The sequence below is a fragment of the Herpailurus yagouaroundi genome, unplaced genomic scaffold, assembly GCF_014898765.1.
Source record: "Herpailurus yagouaroundi ecotype Mexico unplaced genomic scaffold, PumYag 222, whole genome shotgun sequence".
Lineage (NCBI taxonomy): Eukaryota > Metazoa > Chordata > Mammalia > Carnivora > Felidae > Herpailurus > Herpailurus yagouaroundi.
Window position 1 is genome coordinate 19,194,273 of NW_024412453.1, and position 10,524 is coordinate 19,204,796.

Sequence of the window (10,524 nt, forward strand, 5' to 3'; positions counted from 1 at the left end):
TGTTGGAGCTGACCTCCCTCCTGTGCACTGCAGTCCGGGCTACACCGCCCCCCGCCCCCACTCACCGCCTGCCTCCTTTCTGCCCAGTGCCAACGCCTCCCTCCTGCACAGCTTCTGGTGCCAGCCGGCCAGCCAGCTGCCCCGGGACCAGCTCTCCGCTCTCATCAGGGCGATGGCGACTCGCCGGGTCCTCCTCAGAGCCTGGCAGGTGAATGGCTGTGGCGGATGGGCGCAGGCTGGGGTGCCGAGGGCAGGGGTGTCCCCAGCGCAGGACACGGGCCAGTGGGGGGCCTGTGGGGCCGGGTGGGGGCGAGCTCACGGTGGGAGAGAGAAGGGGGGGGGGTACTGGGGCCCTGCAGGAGACACCGCCAGCGTCACCACCGCCTGAGGGGTGTCACTTCAGTAGACCCCTATGCGACAGGGGGTCTGGCCCTCCAGAGGTTGGGCTTTCCCTCCCCTGAGTGATTCTCTGCTGCTGCCCACTTTGGATCATTTCTAGGGCCTTCTCCACCAATTACCTGCAGACCCCCTGCCTTCTGTTCTTGTGTTCGGGTGAGGGCTTATCCGCCAGGCCTGCGCTGGCCGCTTGCTCCCTCCATCTGTCATGCAGTGTCCCCCTTTGGGACGGGTTCTGGGCCCTGGGCAGATCCCCCAGCCTGCTGGCCTCTCCCCGCGACCCACCATTGATCCAAGCATTGCCCGTCCCTGAGTTTAAAGAAACGGAAAGAAGAAAAGCTACCATTTTGTCTCTTTGTAACATTGGTATGAAATTAGTACTGAACCTAGAAGGACCTCAAAGTGAGTCAAGCAACACAAGAAATCCAGGCAGGCGGCCCTGAGATAAATGCCTCTGAGTCACCGTAGTGCAGGGGGGCCCAGGGTGGGGAGGACTCTCGGGCTGGCCTTGACACATCCCGAGAGCAGCTGAGACGGGAAGACGACGTGATGTCCAGGTGAGGCGGGGTCCAGGCAGGCGGGGAAGGGGCCACCCTGAGGGGGAGGGTAACGTGGCAGAGAGAAGGGGGCCGGGGGAGCCCTCGGCTGGGCGAGAGAGTGACCCATCACCACCCTGCCCAGCTCAGCTGCCTGGCCAACCTGGCCGCACTGCACGGCCTCCAGGACGACTTTGAGCTCCACCCGCCGGACCTGCTGCTTTTCTACAAGTGAGTGCCCGCTCCCGGCCCGAAACCTGGGCGGCACAGGCTGAGCGAGCCTCCTTTGGAGTCCCAGGGACCCCAGCTCCCCAGATATCCGGGCCGCCCCAGAGCACCGTTGGCCGGTCCCCACCCTCCCGACAGCCCCCCAACCCTCCCGCAGCCTGACACAGGTGAGGGAAGCCGACTGCCGGGCCTTCACCCACCGTGCCGCCCAGGGGGACACGGAGCTGCTGGCCAACCTGCCGGACCAGAGGGCCGCCCTGCAGCGTGTGGCCTTGGCCTGCCTGGTAGGCACCGCGGGCGGGCCCCGGGCGGGCCGGGTGGACCAGAAGTGGGGCCAGGTTCACGATGACCTGCCGTCCCGTAGGGAGGACCCCGCTTGCGGCTCAGCGCCTCTGACCTGCTGCTCCTCGGGGTCCTGGTGTGCGACATGGACGCGTCCAGCATCGTGGCCGCGGACCCCCGTGTGCTGCAGAACCTGCAGCGCTGCCATCGGCTGACCGCCCCCCAGCAAGCCGCCCTCAACACGCTGCTGGCCAGTGGGGAGACCACGCTTGGGTAGGCAGGACCGTAACTCTCTGCCCAGGCCTCCCCCTCCGGAGGAGACCGCCAGTGTGTACCGCTCTGCCGACCTTCGACCTCTCGCCCCGGCTCACAGCCCCACTGACCCCGCAGCCTGGGACACACCGGCTTAGGGGTGCTGCCCCCACCCTCCGAACCCCACGGTCCCCTGCCCCCACACCCGGAGTGGGAGAGTCTCTCCTGAGCAGGGTGTCCCCCGCAGGGCAGGCCCCAGAAAGTGGGTGCTCGGAGAGGGGCAGGCAGCCTCCAGGCCCCGGGGCTGTGCTCCCGACCCTGACACAGTGCCCCCGTTCCCACATGCCAGGCCTCCGGGTTCCTGGAACCTAGAGGGGCTGCGGGCTCTGGGACCCCTGGCCACCTACATCAGCTCCAGCCTGTGGATGCAGGTGCAGCAGGTAGGGTGCTCTGGAGTGGGGGGCTGTCCAGCTGGCTGTGGACAAGGGGAGGGGCGTCCGGCCGGCCTTCCAGCAGCCACTCTGCTGGGGACTGGTGTCCCCAGTCCCTCCCTGCCCCAGGGTTTCCATCCGTGGGGTGGGAGGAGGAACCAGGGGCCCCTGCCAGCCCCTCGCCAGGGTATGGAGTCTGTATGCCCGCTCTGCCAGGCTGTGGGCCTGGACTTCTTCGGCAGCACGGTGGCCACGTACCGAGCTGGGCGGCTTAGCCAGCAGGACGCCAGGCGCTTCGTCACTGGCTTTCTGAAGGCCAAGGCTGAGTCGGTGTCCTCTCGGCCCAAGCGGGGCACAGGTCAGTGTGGCCACTGTGGCCCGGGGATGCTCTGTCTCCTCCGCTTTGGGCTCCTAACCCTAGGGCGGGCTCACCCAACATGTGGCATGCTGGCCTGGGCGTGGCCTAGGGGTCTGCATCCAGCCGAGGGGTGCAGGGGGGCGGGGGGGCGTCGGGGTTCGTTAGAGCCCAGTGGAGCTGAACTGTAAGGTCGGGCCTGGGTTGGGAGTCAAGGTCAAACTCAATCTGGTCTGGACACAGTTTTCTTGGCTAGAGGTCAAGCTTGGGGAGAGAGTCAAGGGCAGGCCAAATTCAGGAGTGAGGTGGGTGGGGCCCCAGGTCAGCACAGGTCAGCTCAAAACCCCCAACCCACCCCCAGCCACAGGGAGACCCTGCCTCCGTGGGGACATCACGGCGGCCACACTGCGCGACGACCTCTTTCTGGTGCACTATGACTGCGTGCAGCTGGAGTCCTGCCTGGGGAGCCGCGTGCTCAAAGCCAACCTGGACCCCCTGCTGCAGCACCCGCTGCCGGCCGAGTGCCAGCGCGTCGTCAAGGCCAAGCTCGCTCGGGTGCGCCGCGGACCAGCTGCGGGAAGAGGTGGGCGGGCGCCGGGCGGTGTGGCCTGACCCCCCCACCCCAACCCCAGGTCTACCCGCGCGGGGTCCCCGAGGAGCAGCTGCCGCTCATCGCCTCGCTGGTCTACCTCTACTCCCGCTCCGAGATCGGCCAGTGGAACGTCACGTCCAGAGACACCGTCGTGGCCCTGCTGGCCTCAGACGTGGCCCTGGAGAACCAGACTGAGGTGAGGGCGGTGCAGGGGGCGTGGGGGTGGGGGGCGCTGACCCCGGCCCCGCTGACCCGGCCTCGCCTCCAGGCTGTGCTACAGAAGTACCTGGACCACAACGGCACCCTCACCGGCGCCCTGCTCGTGGCCATCGGGGGCTCCCGCCTCTGCTGGATGAGTGCCAGGCAGATCCAGGCCATCAGGCCCTCGGAGTTCCGGTGAGCAGGCCCAGTGACCGCCCCCTCACCGCCCCTCAGCCAAGGAGGGTGGGGCTCGGCCAGGCCACCTAAGGCTGTTAGTTTTCTACGGCTGCACAACAGAGTGCCATTAACCCAGCCGTTTGAGACCTCTCGCTGTCTGGAGACCGGAAGTCTGAGATCAAGGCGTCACAGGACCAGCTGCCCGAACCCCTTGGCCTTCCCGGGCTGGCGGACGCCTCGCCCCGGCCTCGGCCTCCGTGGTCACGCGGCCTCGCACTCTGTCTGCATACAGATCTCCTTCTTGCATCCAGTTGTTAGACCTTGGGCCACGCTAATTCAGCGTGGGGTCATGTTAGAATAGACCTACAGATAGCGACCACGACTCCGTTTTCAAACAAGACCACCTTCTGAGGCTGGGGCAGGTGCGAGTTTGGGGAGGGACGCTATTAGGCACAGTACAGAGGGCGAGAGGAAAGCTGTGGAGGGGAGTGGCCAGGAGCGTGAGGGGCTCCCGGCCTGCCCAGCAGCCTCCTCCTCCCCCAGGCTGGCCGGGGCCCTGGATATCTCCTCCTGCCCTCAGAGCCGGAAAGACGTGCTCTACGCCAAGGCCCGCGAGGCCTTCGGCAGCACCAGGACCACGGCTGCGTATTACCGCTTCATGCGTCCTTACCTTGGTGAGACCCTGCCCTGTGTGCAGCAGCCCGTCCCCAGAAGCCCGCCGCCCCTCTCCCCTCACCACTGCCCGGCCCCCAGGAGGTGCCCCCGTGGAGGAGCTGCGGCATCTGGTCCAGGCGAACGTCTCCATGGACATCGACACGTTCACCAATCTGAACCCCCGTGTGCTGCAGGTGGGCCCTGAGGGCTGCCCGCCCAGGGGAGGCCCGAGTGCCCCAAAGTCAGGGGGATGCAGACCGCGTGAACCCCAGCTCACTGCTGCCAGGCCTCACCCCTGTGCTCACTCCTCAGTCAAGCACTGCCCTGCCAGGTCTGCCCTTGGCCCCAAAGCTGGCCTCTGCGGGACCCTCCGGACCCCCCCCACCACGGCCCCCTCCCTTCCCTCGCAGAGCCTGAGTGTCGGCAATGTGACGACACTGCTGGGCCAGAACGTGGGGGACCTACAGAAGGCACGGAGCCACCCGACCATCAGCTCTTGGCTGCGCAGCCTCAACAGGTCGGCCCTTGGCGAGCTGGGCCTAGACACGGACCCTGCCGGCCTCAGCGGCCCAGGCCGCTCCACCACTGTCACCCCCAACACCGCGCCCCGGGGGCCCTACCCAGCCCCCACGTCAGGCCTTCCCAGGCACAGCGCCCCCGCCTCCGGTATGCTCCCAACCCGCCCTCGCCTCTGGTGGGCCTTCCCCACCCGGCCCGGTCGGTCTGCCCGGCGCCTCTGTGGACGCCCGACCTCCCACTCTGTCGGCCACTCTTTCTGTTTGTCTCCCTGGGTGGCATCTGGGTGACACCGGCCTCACTCTTCACTGGCGGCTGAGTTATTGGAGGACAAAATCCCCTCCTCCAAGACCTGCTGAGTGCCAGAAAGTGGGGGGTGGGGGGTGGGGGGGTGGGGGGGAGAAGTTGTGCCATCCCTGCCCAGGGCCCAGGACAGCAGCCTACATGGCCTTCCACAGCTGCAGGGACGGTGTGAGCCTTGAGGGGGTGCCCAGGCCCGGGAGGCGGCGGGACAGCCCCGGGGGCGGCTCCCAGCCGGGACTGATAGGTGCTCCCTCCATGTTCTGCCTACAGGCAGCCCACCAGCCCATCTGGGGTACCTGCCACTCTCTGTGGCCCTGCCCTCTGGCCTCCTGTGGCTGCTGTACTGGGGCACCCCAGGGCTCAGCCAGGACTGCTCCTGGGACCCCCGCACTATGGCCTCTGAAGACGGCGCCGCCCCAGCACCACGAGCAGGGAAACGGGGGCTGGTAGCTGGGGTCCACCATGTGCGGCCTTCTAGGGGCCCGCAGGGCTGGTCCCCACCCACATCCAGCTCCCAGGACAGGGAGCTGGAATGAGGATCTGGGCCCACCCCGAGGCCAGCCCTGAAGAGTTGACGGAGATGCTGTCCCAGCCTTCTGGTCTCCCTCAGATGCTGCTGGGAGGGGGCATCCCTGAGGGATTCGAATAAAAGACAAGGTGACCTTCCTGCCTGTGTCCCTTTGTGCTGAGCCCGAGGAGGGGCAGAGACCTTCTCAGCCGGGAACGGACTTCTGTGCCGTCGTCTTCCGGCCGTGTCTCCAGACGCCACCCTGAGTGTTGGCCTGGACTCGGAGGGGAGACCCCGGGACTGGAAACCGTGGTAGGAAGGCCCTGAAGGCCACCTGCCTGCCTGGACTACCTCCCCTGGGCCCCCTCCTCCAAGTGCAAATAGGAGGGGCTACAACTCGGGAACCACATCTACCAGGTCAGGGCCTTCCCACCACGTCCTCAGAACACCACAGGGTGCCTCTGCAGGGAAGGAAAGTGTCCTTTTATTGAACCCCAGTCCCCTTGAGGCGGGCCAGGGAGCACCGGGGCCGCTTTGGCCAGGCGGGGCCTCCAGCAGGGCAGGTCCAGCATCCGGAGCAGCGGGCTCAGTTCGGGACCAAAGCCCACAGCAGAGTCGGGGCCGCAGTGAGCACAAGTCCGGGTCGGAGCAGGCGGGCGCCCCCTGAGAGGGCCTCTGTACAGAGGGAGTGACTCAGACGCCCCATGCCGCTCCGCTCCGACCCCACCCAGCCGGCCACCCTGGCCCACCTCGGAAGCTGAGGTCCAAGACCAGGTAGCCATTGGGGATGCCGCCTCGGAGCCCCAGGCCCAGACTGTCCAGGTCCTCCTGCCGCTGCCGTGAGATCCAATCCCGCACGGGGCTGCTCTCCCGCGCCGCCTTCAGGCCCACCAGGTTCGGACCCAGAAGGTTTCGGACCTCGGCAACGGTCAGCGGCTGCCAGAGCCCCCAGCGGGCCGTCAAGGGCGCCCTGCCTCACCCACAGAAGGCTGCCGGGCTCTGCTCCGCCCAAACCTCCCGGCGCTTCCCTTCCCGGGCGCACAGAACCTGCCTTGGTCGCTCCGGGATTCGGCGCTAGCCCCGGCGCGAAGACAGCCCCTGCCTGGCCCCGCCCCTCCCGTGCCCCCGCCCCTGGGCCCCGCCCCGTGTGGCCCCGCCCCCGCGGCCCCGCCCCGCGGCCGTACCACCACTGCCTCGGGCCGCAGCGTCCGGAATGTGGCCAAGTCCATGCTTATGTTCTGACGGCTGAGAGCCCGCAGGTCCTCCGTGGGGGCCCCACCTGACCGCGGGGAGAGGGCCCCAAGCGTGAGACCTCGCAACAGCCCCCAGTCTTATCCCCTGCCCGGAGGCTGCAAGAAGCCGTCCTCCTTCCCCAAGATTCCCTTTTCCTAAGGAGTTCCTGGGCCCCGGGTTCCCCTGGTGCCCATCTGACCCTCAGGGTGCGTGGAGAGGCCGGAGGTGGCCGCGGGAGCATCTGGGCCGGCTCAGAACTCACAGGGTCTCCACCTACACACACTCGTAAGGGCACAGGGCACAGTGACCACCAGTCACACCAGCAGTGGCCTAGTGAGGCAGGAACTGGCGGCCCCTGCGTGGGGAGCCTTGGCCACCACCGCCCCCTGGGTGTACCCTGGCTCACCCAGATAGAGCTTCATCTTCTCGAAGTATTCAGACCCACTCATGTTCTGGAAGGCAAGGCGGGCCTTGCGATAGAGTACGTCCATCTGGGCCGGGCGGCATGCATCCAGATCCGGGGGCTGGGCTGCCCTGGAGAGGCAGCAGGGCCCGGACAGTGAGCCCAGGGCGCAGCGTGCCCACCACCCCCGGCGGACCCCTGGGACTCACCAAACAACGCTGTGGTGCACTGACTCCAGCTGCTCAGGACTGAGGAAGCACAGGTACGTCGGATGGAAAGCGGCCAGTGTGTCCAGGGTGGCCTTGTCCAGCTGGCCCCTTCCCACCAGATAGCGGGCAATCAGGGCAGCCACCTGTGGAAGGAGGCCACGGGTGCCTTGGGGCAAGGAGACCCACAATCCGCTGGGGTCTGCACGGCCTCACACCACCCGCTCCCTCCCTGTCACCTGAGCATCCATTTTGTGCCCTTTGCTGACTTCAAGAAGAGATTTCACGGTTTCCAGGGATATCGTGTTCCACTTGTGGATGTCCTCGGGGGTGAGCTCAAGGAAGAAGTACCCGAGGTGCCGGACCAGGGACTCGGGGTACCCCTGTGGATAGAGCTGCCCGGGGAGGTGACTGGATGGATGGATGGCTGGGGATGCTCTGGCGGGGTGGGCAGGTATGAGCCCCTCATGAACTACCTCGTCCAATTTGCGCTTAAAAACGCCCAGCTGCTGGTAGGTGAAGGGCACCATGTTCACCCGGTCCATCTGAGCGGCCAGCAGGGCCCCATCTACACAGGCCTCCAGCTCCCAGGGCTCGTAGAAGACAAGGTTTTCATCCACCACACGGGCCCTCCGCTCTGGTGGGCAGGCTTTCTCTGCGGGGGCAGGCAGGGGATTGAGGGCTGGACGTCTCCTCCTTCCAAACCTCACGTAGACAGACCCTGGGCAACGCAGGACCCCCTCCAGGCCTCAGTTTACACATCAGCAGAATGGAGGGATTCTGTCCCTTCTCCGAGGTTGTCACCGTGGAGCAAGCCGAGCGGCCAGGAAGGGCCATGGGTATGGGCAGGTGTGAGCCCACGACCTTACCCCATCCCCGGGTCTCTTGACAGCCAGTGGGACAGGGTTTCCCACTTACTCTCTGTGTCCCGCCGGTCCCTCGGGAGGAGGACGGTCAGCTGAGGCCGCTGCCAAGACAGGTCCCGGGAGGTGCCTTGCAGCCAGGGGGTCATGACACCCTGAGGACAGAGCAGGGCTGTAGCTGAGCTGTGCATGGCCGGGGGTCTGAGGCCCCCTACCTGGGGCCAGACACCTTCCTCTGTCTCCCCAGAGGGAACTTACCGGTCGCGAGTCTGCAGCCCGGACCCTAGAAGGTAGCACCCACCCTGCAGGGGAAGAGCATAAGGCTGGAAGGGACAGCCAGGGATTCCTGGGGTGCCTGCCACCGGCCCCCGCCGTATGTAGGAAGGAGGCAAAGCTGCTCCCCCAACACTGTGCTCCCCCCACAGACTTAGGCCCCTGCACCCCATGATGTCACAGCCCACCCCACCCCAAGGGCCCAGGCGTCCCTCATCCTCCTCCTAAGCCTTCACTGCTCCGGTCGAGGAGTTACCCTCTCCGTGGACACTCTCAGCTTGGCCTGAGGGCCCATCACTGCCCTGGCTCAGCCGCTAATGCTGCAGGGCGTGGAGGTCCAGCAGGGGGGGCCGCCACAGTCACCTCTGGGGACAGAGACACGGCTGACAGCCTGCCCAGGTCTAGGGCACCTACCTACAACTCGGGGCACCCATCTGGAACTCAGGGCACCTGTTCAGGACTCAGGGCACCCGCCGAGACTCGGAGCACCCGCCAGAACTCGGGCCACCTGTCCGGAACTTGGAACAGCTGCCTGACCTCAGGGCACCTGCCAAGGATGGGGGAGGGGGCACTGCCCACAGGCAGGGAGGAGGTGTGGGGCAATGAGAGCCTTTCTTGAGGCCCCTCAGCTGTTTGGGCCCCCACTACTTGGCAGCAGCACCCCCCACCACCACCGCATTACTCACCGAGGCTGAGAAGCAGGAGCAGGAGGCTGCAGTGGGTGGCGGTCCCACGGGACCCCAGGGGAGGCAGAGCAGCCTGCAAGGCCATTGTCTGTGGAGGACAGCCGCTCTGATATCCCCGCCGTTTGGGTGAACAACCCCCCCCTCCCCCTGGCCACCCCCCCCCCGCACCCCTCCTTTCCCCTCCAACCCACCTGCCTCACCCTGGGCCAGTGCAGGGCCTTATGAGGCTGGACTGTCTCAGAGCCCCACACCGAACCTTCTCAGGCCCCTGCAGGTGGCGTCTCTGCGGCCTCCAGCCCTGCTCTCAGGACTGACCTGTCCACCTGACCCGCCCCCTCCGGGAAGCTGGCCCCTCCTGCAGGGGGTTTTGAGTCTGAGCCAGCCAGGCCCCCGGCAGGGAGCCCAGGCGGGCAACTGGTTAGGGCAGGGCTGCCTCTGGCCCAGGCTGGCCTGATTCCACATTTGCACCAGAGCTGGGGATAGATTTGAGTGACCCCCCCCCCCCCACAACCTGGGGCGTGGCCACTCTCTCCTCCCCATCCTCCTGCTCCTGGCACCTGCCAGGCTTTGTGCAAACCCAGGGCCCGGCTGGACAAGGCCACTGAGGCCCACCTGCTCTCCTGCTTTCTCTTCTGAGGTCCCTCCCAAGACAGAGGCCTCAGTGTCTTGTGGGTACAACACCCCTTCTTACCTGCCAGTCCCTTGGGTGAGGCAGTGGGTGGACAGGGATTCTGGGGCGGTTCCCCTGCATTTTTGGAGTGGGGTTCAAGGGGCCTTGCCAGCCAGTGTGGGGTGTGGAAGTGGGTGGAGAGCCGCTTTCCAGGGAGTATTGTCCCAGGTAGGGTGGGGACCTGCGGGAGACCGAACCAGTGTAGGCCAAACTACATTCACCCCTCCCAGGGAGGGAGGCTGCCCGCCCTGGGCGTGGTGAGCGGAGACATCCCCTCCCCGCAAGCCTCCGTGCAAGCCTGCGTCAGCCCCACCTGGGGTCAAAAATGAGGGGGGCGCACTCACCCATCAGCAACGCCTTTCAGCGGGGCGAGGAGCCTAGCGCTGGGGGTGTGTCCTGGGAAGTGGCCCCAGGTGAGCCTTCTCCCCTCCGCCCCCAGGTTCCAGAGGTGGCGCGAGAAAACCAGACCCCCAGACCAGTAAACGGGCAATGGAGTGAGGGAGGACCCCGCCCCTTGGATGGGTGAGGCCAGGTGGGCCCCTCCCCAGGCCCATGTAACCAGAGAACCCCCAGCACCTCAGACGGGGCTTCCCAGGAGCCCCTGCAGGCCACCGTGGGCCCTGGAATCTGCATCCCTCACATCTCCACCCCCAGACCCACCCCCCGGAAGGCCAGGTTGGGGCCACGGAGGCACTTCGGCTGTCAGGTCTGCAGCTTCCGAAGTGGCCTGAGCTCGACCTGCGGTTTCAAGTCTGTTCC

At 66.6% G+C, this 10,524-nt stretch overlaps 2 protein-coding genes across 3 annotated transcripts; one reads left to right on the forward strand and one right to left on the reverse strand.

Annotated features, from left to right (window-relative positions):
• The first annotated feature begins 92 nt into the window (after positions 1 to 92).
• Positions 93 to 5,590, forward strand: LOC121019761 (mesothelin-like protein). The gene is made up of 12 exons (XM_040459511.1): positions 93 to 208; positions 1,078 to 1,163; positions 1,318 to 1,444; positions 1,525 to 1,715; positions 2,044 to 2,483; positions 2,842 to 3,035; positions 3,113 to 3,268; positions 3,341 to 3,468; positions 3,994 to 4,124; positions 4,204 to 4,298; positions 4,515 to 4,770; positions 5,194 to 5,590. The coding sequence occupies exons 1-12, from the start codon at positions 173 to 175 to the stop codon at positions 5,457 to 5,459; spliced, it is 2,106 nt and encodes a 701-aa protein (XP_040315445.1). The 5' UTR covers positions 93 to 172; the 3' UTR covers positions 5,460 to 5,590.
• Positions 5,591 to 5,893: 303 nt separating this feature from the next.
• Positions 5,894 to 10,350, reverse strand: MSLN (mesothelin). Of its 2 annotated transcripts, XM_040459522.1 has the most exons (12): positions 10,110 to 10,350; positions 9,787 to 9,946; positions 9,096 to 9,183; positions 8,395 to 8,438; positions 8,192 to 8,291; positions 7,750 to 7,928; positions 7,513 to 7,668; positions 7,277 to 7,419; positions 7,071 to 7,198; positions 6,616 to 6,710; positions 6,181 to 6,367; positions 5,894 to 6,106 (listed from the first exon to the last, which is right to left on the reverse strand). In XM_040459522.1, exons 2-12 carry the CDS (start codon positions 9,844 to 9,846, stop codon positions 6,018 to 6,020), a joined length of 1,269 nt encoding a protein of 422 aa, XP_040315456.1. In that variant the 5' UTR covers positions 9,847 to 9,946; positions 10,110 to 10,350; the 3' UTR covers positions 5,894 to 6,017. The 2 variants fall into 2 exon arrangements, with proteins under 2 accessions (XP_040315456.1, XP_040315457.1); XM_040459523.1 differs by lacking the exons at positions 9,096 to 9,183; positions 9,787 to 9,946; positions 10,110 to 10,350 and adding an exon at positions 8,824 to 8,992.
• Positions 10,351 to 10,524: the final 174 nt, after the last annotated feature.